The 18,677-nt window shown below is 37.8% G+C and overlaps 1 protein-coding gene across 1 annotated transcript in view; it reads left to right on the forward strand.

Moving 5' to 3' along the window:
• Positions 1 to 2,500: 2,500 nt before the first annotated feature.
• LOC150076865 (uncharacterized) overlaps positions 2,501 to 18,677 on the forward strand; it is a 46,403-nt gene continuing 30,226 nt past the window's right edge. Inside the window, exons 1-2 of the mRNA XM_090385706.1 lie at positions 2,501 to 2,606; positions 10,498 to 10,573. Coding sequence (XP_090241832.1) covers positions 10,513 to 10,573 — 61 coding nt within the window. The 5' untranslated portion in view covers positions 2,501 to 2,606; positions 10,498 to 10,512. The remainder of the gene's footprint in view (positions 2,607 to 10,497; positions 10,574 to 18,677) is intronic.

An 18,677-nucleotide genomic window follows, 5' to 3' on the forward strand; every position in this document is an offset into this window, starting at 1 on the left:
GGCCAGGTCTGCCATCGAGGAAGTAAAGGGTACACGAAGTCCCCGGGGAGGAATGATTATTAAAGTAAGGATGGTATGGTTATTAAAGAGCATTGGGGGGATGGCTTAGAATATAAAGGTATGTTTAGGGGTTACAACTCAAAATATAGTTATCCCCTCCTGGGAGGCAGGGATAACTATATTCACACTCCCTGAATGCATTTATTTTCTCCCATGAAGATCCATCTACCTAACTATCAGCCTTATTAAGAAACCAACTTCTTTACCATTTAGCATGCCATGCTGCTAAAGAATTCAAGAATAGAAACTTATGCAAGTAAAATGCAGCTTTTTAACACGGTAATCCATTATTTTTTTATAATACAAAATTCACCGTGATTTAGTAGCAGTGTGGTGAAGTGATAAGTAAAAAATATATGTATATACATATATTTTTTATTTTATTATTTTTTTAAAAATAAGATGTGATAATAAAGATAATTCACTTTAATTAAGATTAAATAAAGCCAAGAACGTAGTTAAGCTGAAAATAAGCTTACATATCAACTGGAAAATCAGAATGATGTAAATTAAATTTATACTCTTCTGAATATTTTCGTGTCTTATGACAGAAAAATCAAGGAACATGTCATTGTATCCAAAATGAAAAAAAAAATTAAGAAACATATTAGTAATTGTCATAGCAAAAGAGTTGAAATATCATTAAATAAACATCGAAAAGGTGTGTTTTCTGAATTTTCGCACGAAATAAGCGAACAACTTAGAAAATGCTGAAATTTTAACAGCTAAAAATGTTTTTTAATCTTTCTATTTTCATTTAAGCCTAAAGGGCACTTGTCTTCTATTTCCTCGGGGGGGGGGGGTGTAGCACACAGGAGGATAAATGGCAAGAGTTCCATCATATTCTTTTTATTCAACTTCGTGACTGGTCCTTTTGTTGAGCTTAATTTCTGGTTTGCAATAATTGATCTCAATTATTTTGAAAATCCATAAAATCTTAACGGGTCCTTGCACAGAATTTCAAAAGGACGATTTTTTTTTCATATCGAGTCCACTGCATATTTAACTAGTGACTTAAATATTTTTGTGTGAGGAGCTTGATGCCATCTTCACTATTTTAATATATTTTTGTTCAAAAATGTCCACATATAAGCTGGATATCATCATTCTTCTCTTTCTTGGTGATTCTCTTCTACTTCTGACTCTCCCTCAGGATAACTCAAAATTTCTTTTTTTTTTTCCCGGTGCAGCAAAAGCCTCAGGCTTCCTTGCACTATATGGATAATAATAATAGCAAAACTACGCTCAAAATAATATGAATATTACCAACATCAAGGTTATCCAAAGTGATTTATTATTAAGAAAATGTAAATTGATTTGCAAAATTTTAAAATTGTTACTGGAAAATAATTACAGTAATGAGTAAACGCAATTTCCTCAAACTTTTTCACGATGGAAACATAACCTGCAACCGACTTACACCACTCTTTCTAAATAGTTTGCCATTTTCATTCAGTACGATAATTACTCGTTGCTCTCTGTGGTCACTCTTGGAACTTAATTCACTCCCAAAATAAAATAACGCAAGATTAAGTAGAATATGTCAGATGCAAGAATATGTAGATGGGTGTAAGTAATTTTTTTTTAAGTTTATTTTAAACTGATGATTTACACTACTCCAATTTTCACCGGCTCATATATTTCATTATGGCAAGCTTGTCATAATGAAGAGTCCAGGGTCCAGAGCTGGATATCGTCATTCTTCTCTTTCTTGATGATTTCTTTCTACTTCTGACTCTTCTCTCTCTCTCTCTCTCTCTCTCTCTCAGGGTAACTCGGGAATTTTTTTTGGCTGGTGTGGCTTAAGCCTCAGGCTTCCTTGCACCATATGGCTAATAATAATAATAACACAAATATTTCACCATATCGACTACTGTACTCGTGTATCGTCTGCTGCTTCAAAACAAAACGAGAATCAATTTTTGATTTAAACTGCCATCACGCGGCGCCACAATCTACATTCCCATTTCAAGCGTAAATAAGCCATCCATCACACGTGGAAATACATAACGATCTATGTCTCTGGGTCACCGTGTTAGTTCTGATCCTCCCATATCCGATTCGGGGGGGATACATCGGTTTATAAAACTTTCGATAAACCATCAGTGCCACGCGTGTCTGTTTACGAATCGTCTATTGGCGTCATGGTAACCGCGTGGCTGTGTTGGAAAAAGGCGACAACACTGGCAAATAGAAAAACGAGCAGTTGTGCATTCCTGTCAGTGACCAGACAGATGGTGGTAAGTTCAGTTATCAATAAGTTTGTTATAATTAAGTGACAATATCACGAAAATATTTAGCATAATTTGCCACCCTTCGAGAATAGGCAAATGTCTAATGGTGATATCAACTTCATGAAGGAAAGTGTAGTCAATTGAGATTTGTTATTTGTTATCTTGTCTAATACTAAGTAATAGAAAATTAAGGAACATTATTCCAGGAATTTTATTATTGCTTGTCAACTAATTCCACTTTACGAAGCGCAAGTGTGTTCTCACACAAGTCACTTGGCAATTTAATTACAGTATACAGAAAGTATCATTACGGTAAGTGCATTTATATATTTATTTTAATTTTATTCACTTATTTATTTTTTGTCTTAGTTAAGAGTGAATATATAATCACACATTTTCAACTTCTTATTCTTAACGTTATTCTTAAATTACTGAAAATTTTCTGGTAAAAAAGAAGAAATCATAAATCTATTTCGGAAGGTCGATGCATCGACTCTTTTAGTCATAATGCACTAGTTGTATGGTTTTAGAAATCTGCAAACTAATAGATAAATAATTCGTGTATTAAGTCTGTACAAGTGTGTTCACTGGCCGATTTTGGGGGATTAAAAAAAAATAAATAATCCATAACTTTTTTGCTGAATTTAAAACTGTGAAAATTATGATTTGCTAAATTTAATTTAAAAATATAGAGCGAATATAAATAAGACACTAATATTTTAGTCATAATGCACTAGTTGTATGGTTTTAGAAATCTGCAAACTAATAGATAAATAATTCGTGTATTAAGTCTGTACAAGTGTGTTCACTGGCCGATTTTGGGGGATTAAAAAAAAATAAATAATCCATAACTTTTTTGCTGAATTTAAAACTGTGAAAATTATGATTTGCTAAATTTAATTTAAAAATATAGAGCGAATATAAATAAGACACTAATAATAGTTTTTATCGCTTTTTTTTTAAATTATTCTTCTTTTTAGAATTTTCAATGTCATTGATCACTTCAGAGATTGAAACTCAGACGAAACGTTAACGTCAGTATTTTTGTCATTTTTTCACGTTTAGTGGGCGAAATCATAGCATTATGGCAAGATTAGGCACCTGTCACTGGCGTCTCACGGACACCACATTGGAATATGAGTTGCCTAGAAGGAAGGTAGACGCTTTTGCTCATCTGACGTGTGTTAAACGCCAAACAAAAACGTTGTCTCATAATTCATAGTACATCGAAATGAAAACTGAAAGTAGAGCATAACCAATTAGAGAACCCTCATTGGTAGGGAGAGATCCAGATTTTAAAAAAATAACAGAAAAATGTAAAAGTAGTGTCTGTCAGACGACATGCTAGCAGATTAAGGTTAATTAAACTAACCGTTTAGAATTCTTAATTACCTTAACAACAGTCTTGTCGAGAATTCCGAAGTCGAGCAAGTCTCGAGAGCCATGTTAAAGTGGTGAGCTTTCAAAATTTGTAGTAAAAAAAAGCATAGATCCACATCACGTTTCGTATGGATACCACATTAGCAGAAAGATGAATATATGCTCTGTGATAAATAACAATGACGCATTGAAGCTGGATCAGGAACTTCTCAGAAGTCATGAATCTGTAGAACGGTCATACCTAAAGGAGACCGCGTAATTTTGATACTTGGCAGCAGAATAAGTGGATTACTTATGGTGTGATAATAGTTGATCTGTACTAACAGAAAAGGTTGTTAAACTCTCATAAACGACTAGGATTTTTCTGATTTCATTATTGGCCTGCCGCACCTAATAACAAATGAAAACATGCTAGTATAAAAATAAAATAAAACTGTACGTAGGTACATAACCATTAATGGAGGATTCGTATTAACCAATGAAAATCAATAAAATAGAATTGTGACCTCTATTGGTTGCAGTGGCCGTACGCAATGAATGATAATTTACTTCAAAATAATTAAAGATAATTATTTTGAAGTAAATTACCTTAAGTTCAGTTTTTTTTTTTTTTTTTTTCCCCAGCAGATGATCAATATTATACACCGATGAGCCAAAACATTATGACCAGCGAGTCGTTATGCAAATCGAAGCAACTGCAGGTGAACTACGGCGCGTGCGCGGGTCGGAACACGGTATAAAAAACACCTGATACTGAGCTCCCTTAATCAGTGTTACTCTTGTTCTTGAGATGGGAAAGGCAGCGGACTTAAGCAAGTTTTACAAGGGTAAAATTGTAATGGCCAGATGACTGGGTCAGAACATAACCGAAACGGCACAGCTGGCGGGATGCTCACGGTCAGCCGTGGTTAGTACCTACCGAAAGTGGTCCCAGGAGGAAAAACCCACGAACCGCCGGCGAGATGTTGGACGACCACGGGTCATCGATGCTCGAGGTGAGCGAAGGCTCTCCCGGATGGTACGTGGCAACAGAAGGGCGACTGTGGCGCAACTCGCCGGTAATTGGAATACTGTTGACGGGAGTAATGTGTCACAACACACAGTACATCGAACTTTGCTGAAAATTGGGCTGCGTAGCCGCAGGCCGCTCCGAGTGCCTATGCTAACCATGGTTCACCGGCGACAACGCCTACAATGGGCACGCAAACATCGAAACTGGACCTTGAGTGATTGGAAGAAGGTCATCTGGTCTGATGAATCACGTTTCCTATTGTACCAGGTGGACGGCCGGGTACGTGTGCGTCGTTTACCTGGGGAAGTGATGGTGCCTGGATGCACCGTGGAACAAAAACAAGCTGGTGGTAATGGTGTCATGCTTTGGGATACCCTGGGTCCAGTCATCCATGTGCTGGCCACTCTGATGTCTACCATCTACATAAACATCATCTCAGAAAATTAGGTGGCAGGAAGAACTGCCAGAGTAAATAATTATAATGCTGGTATACCTGGCTTGCCTCAGCAGGGGTGCAGTACAATATCCATACACTTTTAAATCTCTGGCCTTTCCAGTGAACTGGCACACCTACAATGAAAGCAACGCCGAGATGGGGAAAAACCCTGGTGCCGCTTGACACTAAATATACTCTACATTACCTAAACATCAGTCTGCGCGTGTAACACAGTTGTAGCGTTACCGTCCTCTCCACACCAGGGGGAATAAGGCTCGGGTTCGAATCCCGTCGATGACGCGAGGAACTTTAATGAGTTTTTTTCACTCCGTCTCTTAGTTAGTCGATCTCAGTCGTAGATAGCAAGGTTTTCCCCCAGAAATTGGGGGTTTTCGTTCAGCCAAACAGAAAAATCAATCATAGAACACACGCAATTTACAGACATAAGACAGCACGGCAGATGAATTTCATTATTCGGGTGGCACTCCTGGAATGTTGTTGCGGCATCCTAAGGTGCCGCAACAACATTCCAGGAGTGCCACGTCTGTGTAAGGCAGATAATATTATAATATTATCTGCTATAAAATATTATAATATAATCTGATAATATTATTAAGATTTTATTATAAAATTAATCTCCAGACTGCCACGTCTGTGTAACGCAGTGATAAAACCTCGTGGCGGATATTTTGATGAAAATATCAGTATAGTGGTTAATATTAATCATTTCAATATTTTTGCTGTAAATTTTCCAATGCTTAATAAAATAATTCTTAATATAGTTTGCAGTGTGTTGTTTTTTTATACATTAAACCTTACATTGTCATAGCTAATTTCAAAAAAATTATCTAAAACTGTTGTCATAAGTTGTAATTCTAAACTTTTGGGCAGAGTGTATATTATTTTTTTTTCTAAAATTTTCCAAGAGGAATTTAATTCAATATTAAAAGAAATGCAAATTTCCTTTAAACATTCTTGTCGGAACCGAAATAACATCTTTTTAATAATCGTTTCTGACACTGTGACTTTACATCTCTCTTAGAATTCCTTCCGGACAGCCATTGTTATTACAAAGAGAATCATTTTTACTTTTAAAATATCGGAACAATAAAATACTCTTTATTGCACATCGAGAAGAATGAACATGACTGTTGTACAAGACCTTCACAGCTAGAAGCCCTGGGTTGAGTCAACTTACGCGATGTTATTACAACGAATATACACTGAGTGATCACTGAATTATGACCACCCTTATGAAAACTGAATGCAACCCGTTGCCCACGTGAGGTACGAGAGCGGAGTTAGTCGACCTACGTAGCATAGATAAGGTGTCAGTGGTTCAGTAGGTAGTAAAATTTCGAGCGTGATGGGTAAAAGGAAGGGGTTATCGGACTTTGATAAAGGACAGATTGTGGGTACTGACGAGCTGATGACTCGATTTCCAAAAGGCTGAACTGGTGTGGTGGTCGAAAGCCGCCGTAGTTAAAGTGTACCAGGACTGGCGTAAAAATGGTTAAACAACGACCTGACGGCAAAACTGCAAAGGTCAGCGAAAGGTTGATGTTAGAGGTGAGCGCCGGGTCCGAGGAGTCGAACAGGCGTAGCACTGTTGAAGAGTTGACTACCCAATACAACATGGGCCAACCCGGAACAATATCTGGAATGACCATGCGTCGCACGCTCGCATTTATGGGCTATACCAGCAGACGACCCCTACGGCATCCTCTCCTAACCAAGGTTCATCGGCGTAAAAGACTCGCCTGGTGCAAAGAGCATGCAAGTTGGACGTTATAAGACTGGAAGAAGGTGTGCTGGTTGGATGCGTCACGTTATTTACTCCACACCGTAGATGGTGGTGTTCGGATTTGGCGTAAACAACATGAGGTTCTTCATCCATCATGCATAGTGTCAAAAGTGCAGGCCGATGGAGGTGGTTGTATGGTGTGGAGCATGTTTCATTGGCAGGAACTTGGACCCCTGGTGCATGTGGAACAATGTATCACTGGTCTCCGCTATCGTCAACTGCTTGCTGACTGTGTACACCCCACTATGTTACACTTTTTCCCGAATGGCGATGGTGTCTTCCAAGATGGCAATGCACCAAGCCATCGGGCACTTGCTGTGCAGGAATGGTTTGAGGACCCCAGTTCTGACTTCCAGCATATCGATTGGCCTCCGAACTCCCCCTATATCAATCCCATAGAGCACTTGTGGGTCACTATGGAAAGGCGTCTGGATACACCAATCACCTCCACACCTGCATTGCTGACCGCATTATGCACAGCTTGGTTGGCCCTACCTCCCAAACTCTTCCGACATCTTGTTGAATCAATGCCACGTCGGATATCTGCTGTACTGAGGGCAAAAGGAGGACCTACGAAGTATTATTAGTAGTAGTATTAGCCATATGGTGCATGGAAGCATAAGGCTTCATACCTAATACTGCACCAGCCAAAAAAACATTTTTGAACTACCCCGAGAGAGAGAGAGAGAGAGATAAAAAGGAATCATTAAGGGTTTCGATTATTTCAGATTACCGCCATCGTGAGGCTCTAGTATTTCCTATCTGTAAATTTGATGTGTTCAAATTTAATGATGGGCATAATCAAATTATTTTTCATAATCAGTTGAATCGTTCGATTATGGAAATATCATATAGTCAAGTATAATAGAAATCATGGAATGATTTTTCCCCTAATTGAAATAATGGATTGTGTCCATCCATGTTCAAAAGCAAATTTATTTATTTCTGTTGTTTATTATTTATTTTATTTTATTATTTTTTTTTTTTGTGGGATGAAATTATATATTTAAAAAAAACAAAACAGAAAATGTAAAGAAAAAGGTCTTTGGAAAATTATACCCCTCTCTGTTGAGAACGGGGAAAGTGAGAACGGGGAAAGCGAGTAATATAGCCTCGATGCCAAAGCAAGGAATTCGGCGTTAGGGGGGAAAGCCGAAAAATACTCTGCCTAAAACCGTGATATATGCCAGGATCAGTACTTGAATTGAGCTGGAGTGTCTGATTGAAACAAAATTAAGCTCACACCGTTCTGGTTGTTTAAATACACTGTGTCATTAAAATTGCCCACCTAGAAAGAATGGATGACTTTAACTGAAAACTCGCAGTGCATAACCACCCTAACGTAGGAATCTGAATGTGCTATAAAAAAAACGTGTGTAAATGTTAGTTGGCAAACAAAACAGTGAGGAAATGAGTGTCTAAAAGTATGCAGTGCCTTTAATACTCGTGAGTCAACATTATCTAATTATTTGATATGTTGGAACATTGGGTTGTCTGAAGCTGGATAAGCAACACAGAAAGTTGGCGTTCGAGTGGATCACGATGCCCGAACAGTTGGACCCTGTTAGTAGCTTCCTACCTGTTGTCCAACTCACAACTTTGAACGTTGAACCATGCTTCTAACATAAGTGCAAGAAGACCTTACATGGAAATGTAATGTTCCGACTAATTGGCTGTTGTTGTTTATGTTAACATTGTTGTGCTTTACTTCGCTAACATTTTACACTTACATCCCGTTCTCAATTTATTTGTTATTTACTATTTTGTAACCAAGATAGTAAATAACATAAAAATATTTTTAAATGTTCTTGGTTAGTTATAATTTTAGTGAAATGACTAGAGATATAAATAGAAAAATTTTCTTCTGTACTTGTACGTTTTCAAAATTGTTCTTTGCTATAATTTGATGTTGTCTATACGAGGACTGTGGGAAAAGTAGTAGCAACATTGTTGTGTAAGCATAAAGCATCTTATGCAGTAGAATATCCAGTACAATTTACATTGCTGTAATGTACTAGATGTTTACATAACGCTGTGGTTAGTCAGTCGGAAGTGTTAGGAATAGTATTACTGAAGTAGTAGTATAATGGCTTGAAAATACTACTGAAGTAGTATTTTCAAGCCATTCTGAAGAATGTTTAAAAAAGCACGAATAGCAACCATTGATCAAAGTATGATGTCGCGTGATGACGTTGTGTTAGGGAGGCTTAGGCTTGATATCATGAGGGGTGATGCATTGCATAATGTGGGACTGTCTATGGATGGGCTGTTATCTTCGTCTTGGTTGTGACAATGTGTTTATGAGGAACCACGTTCTCATCGACTCCACTGGTAAACAGCAAGTGCAAAGTCTTTATCTTTCTGTTGGCAACAACTTGGAGTTGATGTTGGGATAGACCTTAAAGCAGTATTGCACGCAGGGACCGACTGGATCGATCACCGAAAAGGTTGATATTTTGTGGACCGAATGGGATAGCAGATATACTCAGTTTATAATTTTCAAAGTTCGTGGGAATTCGAATATTTATGAAAATATTATGTGTATTATCATAAGTTACAGGGTTGGCTCTGGAAAAAATTCACCATGCTTTGGCATCCCAACTCTTGTAATTAATGCACACACATACGTATATATACAATAAGTATTTTCCTCCTTCCGGTTGCCTCTTTCCGTCCTCAGGAACGAAGCCAGGCCCATATAAAAGTCGCTAGGATTGATACATAACTCAGCTTTTGACTGTATATGTTGAAGAACATCCTAAGGATATATACAATGTTTCAAAGAGTAATGAAAATGATGGAACAGTGGCACCGGTACAAATTTGAAAGGCTGCATCTGGAACGGTACAACAGATAAGGGTTTTTGCACAACATTTTCATCGAATGGAACGAGGATTGATTGATTATTGTTTTAGGAGCATCGGCGACTAAGGCCTTGTTGCTCCGTGTATATTGTCTGTAAATTGTGTGTGTTCTGAGGTCGATTTTCTGTTTGCTGGACGAAAAACCCGGAAACAAGAGATCATTCTAAATTAGTAGAATTGGGAAACACTGGAACATCCGCAATGTTCCACTGACACGACTCCTTTTGACCCTGATCTGCTTCCCAAGATGAAAGGTCCCTGTTGGGGTACACCCTTTCACAAGGTATGTTGCAAGCCACAGGAAGGTCACTTGTACACATTTGGAATAGTGAAAAGGTCCAGATTTATATAACATTTTCAGACTCCTATGCTGGGGTACCGATGATTCACATTCAAGTAGCCCTCTCTCTCTCTCGCCCCGTTTTGCGCTTCATGGTTTGTGAACTCTATTTATCGCCTCCAAGTGTGTATGTGGGTGGGGAGGCACATTACTTTATTATAATTTTCTGCCATCATGGAGAACCTAATTATCAAAGATATGCAAATAAATAGTACTTTCTATAAGTATCGTTGCCACTACTTTTCCTCATCTTCTGCTGTTTTGAATAGAACAAATCAGTTTACATTTTTAATGATACAGCTTCATTAATTCTCAGTTCGTACTTTTCGAATTTAACCACGTTCACGTTTTCTTAATGATGTTCCAGGAAAACCTACTCGCAATGGGGTGTGCAGCATCTCAGTCCACAGGAGCATCTGGGAATTCTGAATCTTCTGTGCCAGGTAACGTGCACTTTTGATTTCAAAATATTTTGGCTTTACTTGCATGAGTTACATCAATCACCTCTTTGAATAATAAACGAGAAGAATAACAAACAAATCAATGTTGCGAAGATTGCATATGAGTGTGCATATTAAAATTTGGTCTCATTTGCTTAGTGATTTCAATTAGACTCTCAGTTAAGATAAATAAGTTCCGATATGTTTCAGAATGTTTGGTATGGCTGCTTTATCCATCATACTGTTTGAATGATAGGATCCGTTTCTTTTGGATCTCCAGCGCTGAATATTTTTTTATTCATTTATATATTTTTATATTACTTATATTTATCTGACATGACACTTCTTTAGCAAACACTCTTCATCTTTGAAAAGTTGTCAGTGGAAATTTCGGCATCAATCCAAGAAAATATAGCGTAATATAATCCCCTTTATTATTCTTTTTTTTTTTTTTTTTTCGAATTTTTATTTTAACTCTTGTAATTAGATTCCTCCATTATTCAAGTCTCCACTGTTTATTTAATCCCACGAATCCTGTGAGATCATTGAAGCCCGTAGCAGTCATACTCGATCTTAAAAATTTCTCATTTCTAACCAGATGTTTAATTTTTTCTTTAATTTACCAAAACGTGTTATGTACGAGGGGCGTTTGAAAAGTTCATGACCTGAGTATGAAAGGGATAGTGTTAAAAATTTCTGTACTTAATATATAACACTTCAAACAGTGACCACCAAGTATCATGAAGTTTCAATAACTTTTTTTTTTTTTTTTTTAATGATGCAGCTCCTGAAGTCAAGAAAGTTGTGCGAATGAAGAAAGATAGACAAATTCAGTCACCGTGCAGTCATCCAGTATTTGGAAATACAAGGGACTAAGGTCAAAGGCAATTCTTATAGATATGGTTACAATACTGGGGGAGCATGCCCCCTGCCTATTTTCATGGTTAAGAAGTGGGCAGTAGAATTTAAACGAGGGAGGGAGAGCCAGGAAGATGACCCTCAACGTCCATTACTCCAGAAGTTATTGACTGTGTGCATGAGCTGGTGATGAATGATTGACGAGTGACAGTTCGCAACACTGTTCGATATTGAACATTTGCATCGTTTTCAAGCAGATCCAGATTTCCTTTCAAGGTTTGTAACCATGGATGAGACACGAGTTCATCACTTTCAGCCGGAGACAAAGGATCAGTCCAAACAGTGGAAACACAGCTCTTCTCCACCTGCCAAACAAACAAAATTCGATTCCTTCTACTGGCAAGGTGATGACATCGGTTTTTTTTTTTTTTTTTTTTTGGGTGCTGATAGAGCGTTGCTAGTTGGATTGACTTCAGACAGTCACGGGGCATATTACGCAGAACTTGCGAGGCGGTTGCATGAAAACATCAATATTCATCAGATCTGGCACTATCGGACTTTCACCTATTTCCTAATTTGGAAAAAAAAATGCCTGGCTACAACCTATTTTCCCACCGACAGTGACGTCATTGTAGCAATGGATGCATTCCTGGAAGTCTAAGAGAAAATTTTCTTTGCAGCTGGAATCAACGCATTGCAGCATAGGTGCCAAAAGTGTATTGACTCAGTTGAAATAGGGGACTATGTTGAAAAGTAACATGTTACTATATTCCTCAAATAAACCCTTCATACTCAGGTCACGAACTTTTCAAACACCCCTCATACACAGGTATCGTAGATACACAGTGTGGGTTGTATTTTCAGGATCAATAATATGTGAGCTGTGTTTTCAGGATCGATTCATGGCCTGAAACTGATGAAAAAAAAATTACATAAACTCTTTCTTCAAAAACCAAAGGCATTTGTGCACCAACCGAGAAAACATTTCGTTTTTGTGCATTTGTCATATTGCCCATTCATTCCTCCAATCAGCCACGTCAGCCAACATAATATCCAGTGCTTCAGTTACAATATATGAATAGCCTATGTGATATGTATGGAAAAAAAAAAAGCGTGTATGTAGGAATAACAATTGTTTTAAAGTATTTTTAAAACAATTTTTAAGACACACATATTCTAAAAAATGAATTCTTTTGAACTGAAGAAAGTTGTTCGTTTGCGGTTGTATCGCGTGTGTCCAATACCAGGAACACTTAATGAGAAAGCTTAAAGAATAATTATTTATTATTATATAGTATAGAATTATTATAACCATTCTCATTACGCTCTATATGAAACATTCAGACCTTTACAAGCCACGTAATTGAACTTAAGTGGCACTCATAAAAATGTAATGTCGAAATTCGATTATCCTTGGTCTGACGATTCATTATTTAGCGACTGAACTGTGCTTTTATCGATTTAGCATAGGCAGCAACTATTAACTGTTTTCATTAAATTTTTTGTTTCAATAAATACTAGGGGGGTTCGCCCCCTGCTCGCCCACCCCCGCGCACGCTTTTCTACGTAAAATGTAGAGGTATACGGAGTAAGTCAAATCTTTTCTACGTAAAAGATACACCTGTCGAAACGCACTGATCGATATCTAATCAGTAAATAACCCATGTAATTATTTACCTGTGCATTTGTAGTGCGCGGAATTTTCAAGGTCGAATAAACATCAGTATGTAATTATTTACCTTCTTTCGCATAGGTCACTTAGGAAAAGGCCTTTTGCTTCGGGTTCCATAATGCATGAGGAATATTGTTGCATCCGAAAAAGAGCAGGACTAAATATTTACAAACTATACAAATATTTAAGATATTTACAAAATATTTAAAATAGTTACAAAATACTAAACTATTTACAAATATACAATATTCATTAATATACAAAAACGTTACAATGGAACATTAAATGTTAGACAGTGAAGCACGTGCACGAGGTTAGTAAACGTTATGGAGGCAGTTGTCAATAATTAATTGCATTTGTAGTGACGTAACTGCCTCGCCCTCTTCTCCCATTGGCTCGAATGAGTATCACTAAGAGGAAAACTTTTTTTAATGTATAGAGAGATAATGCATATTATGTATTATATGTATATAGGACTATATACATATAATACATAATATGCATTATCATTATAGCCCTATACAATATAAACTGCTTGTGTTGCGGAGGAGAAGAAGAATATCATTTCGGAAAAAACATTGTCTCTTCATGTCTTAAATGGATGAAGGAGTTTTCATTCTATTACAGTTGATCTTTTGTAGCAATTATTTCCATTTTTAATTCATACCCTATCCAAAAAAAAATAAAAACCTTTATTCGGTATTGAAGCAGGCCTCCTTTGTTTCGAATGACAGCAAGTGTGCGGCACGGCATTGATTCTATAAGGTGTTTTAGTGCGTTTTGATCAGATTGTAACCATCTTCCAGCAACATATAGGTAGCCGTGACAAAGTTGAAGAAAGAGGACTTCGTTGCCGAATAGCTCTTTTCAGTATATCCCACACATTCTCAATAGGATTGAAATCAGGTGAATGTGGGGACCAGGGAAGATGGTGAAAATCCGTGTTATGTTCTCATTTATAAAGTGGCCATCACCTTCGAGATGAAAGTGTAACATTGCAAAATTCAAGTACTCCCTGGATAACATTCGACATTCCACCGATATCAACGGACCCAGTCTTTGCCAACTAAACATTCACCATACCATGATATCACCTCCAGATGCTCAGGTTGTCTTAACAAAGCAAAGAATCCGTCGCTTTGTGAGGTTCTCGCCATACTCTCTGACTACCATTGATGCAAAACAGTGTATCGTGATTCCTCTGACTACATGACTTTCTTCCATTGTCCAATCATGATATTCTCAGCACCAATGATTGTTTCTCTAAAACAAGTGACTTCCGAATAAGCAGGGCGACTGCCAGTTCCCAATTTCTTCAATTCCTTACGCGTGTTTCTGGTTAAAATAGGACAGTTCTGGAGTTGGTTGAATTCAGATATTATTCACTGCACGCTGAATGTCCTAATCGATTGCCCGTTGCTGAAAGAAAGACCACAGCTTAGCAGAGATGAAAACCTCGCCTGAGACCTACCAACTCAGCTACGTTGTGAAAAAAAAAAGCCCATAATTCCTCTGTCATTAATGGGATTAGAACCTAAGCTAAGGACGATTATACCACTGTGCGACGGCGAGGGCTTAAGTATCCAGTTATTTTTTTACTATCGGTGGAAGAGGTAGTGATATATTACTAGGCTTGTTTGTCATCGGTTATATTAGAATTATTAACTAGCTTTCGAGGCATTGTTAAATTTAGCATTTAAGAATCTCTTACTTTCTTTCTTTAAAAAGGTTTGAGATAAACCAATAAGAAAATAGTTGAATGGCAAGGTTCAGTCTTCTAGTGACCGACTGAAAAGTAAAAAGCTAGAAGAGTTTATAAATTCATTGTGATTGCATACAAAAGCCATACATAGTGTCAAGAGCAGCTGGAGTTTCACAGTGGGTTGGACATTTTGGGACATCGCACAGTCCCAAAGTATAAACTTAAAATTTATCGTGAATACCGGATTCCAAGGCCTTTTTAATGTTAAATTTATTGTTTATTTGTGATAGCTACTGTGGAGCCAACTGGCCTGTTCAGTGGGTAGAAACACACGCAATTTACGTACATAATACATGGCAAATGAATAAAAATATTCGGGCGGCCTAATATAATAGTTTAGTTTGTACATGGGTAATTTACTGCTCACAACGATATTCTTCAATAGCGTACCGAACAACGCTATTGTTGCTGTAATAGGGTTTTAGGAGCATTATGCATTGTCTGTAAATTGCGTATGTTCTGAGGTAGCTTTGCTGGATGAAAAACCAGAGTTTTCAAGAGAAAAAACCACGTTATCCTCACCTGAGACCAACTCGGCCACGTTGTGAAAAAGGCCCATAAAAATTCCTCCCGTCATCGACGGGACTCGAACTCGGATCTTTTCCACCCTGTGCGAGGAGGACGGCGATCTTACCAACTGTGCTATTACTTGCCTACTAATGGTTGAGCATGAGTTATTTTGGAGGGGGTAACGCTGTGTTGTTTAAAAGAGAATTTTATCTCTGGGTTCCAGTGATGAAACCACGTGTTACCACTTGGAACATTACTAGCAATAAGGTCAGTTTGCATAGAAAAGAGGCAAAAGATCAGTGGACAACAACACGATATTGCGATCATGTAAAGATAAATTTTCTCATCTTGTAACTGCTTTAGACGTGTATCAATGCTTATGGGTGGTCTTTCGAATGTCGCCAGTTGATATACTCACCTCTTTAGCAATCCTTGAAATCTTTATAAGCCTCACAATTAGTTTTTCTACCATAAAACTTTCTAGCGACAAACTGATTTAAAATTGCCGCTAGTCTCTAGAAAGTTTTGTGGTATGCAACCCGAAGCCCAAGGCCTGCTTTCCAATAGTGATTCTACATCGGCAATTGTTTTAACATTGGCAGTATCAGATGGTTCATCTGTACCTTTTGATTGTCTTTAGTATATTTTTAGCCATGTTTAAATTCATCGTACCATTGGCTGTTATGGTGTAATGAGGGATATTTTCCTTATTAGGCATTCATTATTTTTTTGGATTGGGTCCTTCCAGAACCCAATCCAAAACAATTTAATGGGTGAACTCGCGTTGAAATTTCCGTTACTCTATTGCAGTGCTTCTCAAACTTTTTTGGATCACCGGCCCCTAAAAAAAGCCCTCGCCAGGGCTTTTTTTTTTAGCCCACCAATATAAAGTGAAGCTAAATAACTGAAATGAATATTTGTCTGTTTGCCTCCAAAAACGTAAATGCAGCGCTGCATGTATGTGTGTGAATTATAAAGAAAACTATTTAAATAAATAAAATAAATTTTTATTCCTTCTTCGTAAAAAATTACAACTAGATAAATAAAGTCAGTTATAGTCACTTAAATTAAGTCATAAAAATTATAAAGTTAATTACATAAATAAGTCGCGATATTAATGGAAATAGTTAATTATATTTTAATATTTAATGCGATGGATGAGCTTGGTGGAGATTTATTAGCTTATCAATATTAGGCTTAATATCTGTAAGTAGAAGTCGTAAATCGCCACGTTTAACAACATCCAGACAATTTCTTTGTTTTGTCAGCAATTGAAGATACAGCACTGAAACCGGTTTCGACTAGATATGATGCTGGAAAAGAAATAAGTAATTTTTTTTACAATTCCCCACAATGCAGGATAATGGTCAGGGATTTTCTTTTGTAACAAAAATTCCTGATATGAATTTGGGCTTCAGTTCAACTTCATTTTGTAACTTAATCAATTCTTCTTCTATAAAACGTTCACTATCGTCATTATTTAAAAAAGGATTTATAACCCAATCTGCAATTTTCAAATTAAGGAGATCTTCGAACCTTTCCTGCCTATCTCTGTGCAACATTTCTAGATGATTACAAAAAGTTAGTAGAGTTTCATCAGCTATTTTTTCCTTTTTCTCTATTTCCAACAGATTTGGAAATTGATACAATTCACGTCGTCCTACGTTGCGCATAAAAAGCTTTAATTTTGAAATAAATGCTGAAATTTGAGTTTTCGCCTTAATAAGAGTTACATCTTGTCCTTGTAAATGTAAGTTCATTGAGTTGAATCTAGTAAATAAATCTGCAAGATAAGCAATATCAGTTTTCATTTTCTTGAGGTCATTACTAAGGTCGTTGCTATCTTCAAAACACTCGACAACAGTATCAAAGAGTTCATAAAATCTGTTGAGACAGTTGCCTTTTGACAGTCACCGAACCTCGGAGTGAAGTAGAAATCGTTCAAAATCTTCACTGTTTTGATCACAAAGCTTTCGAAATATACGATCATTCAAAGAATGTGCTTTAATTTTGTTTATAGCAGTAATAACAGTTTGTAGAGAATTGTGCAGTTGATCACCAAGTTTTTTCGCAACTAAATGCTGACACAGAGAGTACAGAGTATTTTTGGGTCTAACGGCACCAGGGATTTACACCATCTCCGCGTATGTTCTTTGTATCGAGGACAGTACGCTGTCAAGGCCAGAGGTTTAAAAGTGTGTGGGTCATGTGTTGCGCCCCTTGTTCCTCTGGCTTGTTAGCCGCCAGGCCCCAGATGGGACCTGTCGTTTACGTACTCCGCCACGTGGAGGCCAGCCAGGTGTTCCCTTAAAGTTTGCTCTGGCAGGTCCTACCACCTATTTTCCTGAGATTTCAGTGGCTAGGACCTAAAAAAAAATTAAATAAAATAAAAAAATAAATAAAATAAAAATTCTTCTTTTCTCTTGGGCACAGATGGTATATTATACGCTGCTTAGAGGGACTATAAGGAATAAGCGCTGGAGGTGATAAGATTTCCTAATAGGTCGGGCATGAATTTTGGTGTTTTAAATTTGTACGTGTGGAGTAGGCGCTGTGGAAAGAGATGGGAGGGGAGGTGGAAGACTGGGGGGTTGGAAATTGGAAGTAAGGGGTCTATAGGGAAGATGACCCCTGTTGAAATAGTGGGACATGCCCATGACCCACCAGAGGAGAAAGAGGGGTGGCAGGAGGGAGAGGAGACACAGGCCGGCCCCTCCCCCCCGCTAGAGAAAGAGGAGTAAAAAGCAGGCTAGACAGAGCCGGGCCGCCATATGGCTGTATGGCATCATAAGATGCAATCTTTACCTTTGTGTTCGGGTCCTTCGGAGGTCCGAATGCAAGTTGCAATCTTCGTCTTTGCATTAGTCCGGTGGAGGTCCAAGTCCAGAAGTCAGGTCCAGTTCGTTACATTCCTGTGTTGTATCTACTTCAGGTGGTCACTGGTTCAGAGTTTCGCAGTCATCTCAGGTAGTTACGTCTGTGTTTTCATAGGTTAGTGATGATGTGGAAGGGATCTTTGTCTTTCAAAGAGTTCGCGGGCAAAGACGGTGAAAGCCCGGTAATTATCTTCTTCTTGCAATAGTATTTCTTCTCGGTTTCTTAGCAAGGAGTTGCTGCGTGTATATAGCTGACATCTGAGGTCCTCATAGTTGTCACAGTCATGGATAAGATGTTCCCAGGTTTCCTCCTGACCGCAGTTACAGCTCGGGTTGTCGGAGATTCCCAGCTCGTGGAGTTTCCCTCTGAAGGAGCAGTGTCCGGTAAGAAGGAAGGTGGTGTGCAAGCCAGGGGAAAACCAGGACGGG

Source organism: Mastigoproctus giganteus, chromosome 12 (assembly GCF_048544385.1).
Source record: "Mastigoproctus giganteus isolate SK-2022 chromosome 12, ASM4854438v1, whole genome shotgun sequence".
Classification (NCBI taxonomy): Eukaryota; Metazoa; Arthropoda; class Arachnida; order Uropygi; family Thelyphonidae; genus Mastigoproctus; species Mastigoproctus giganteus.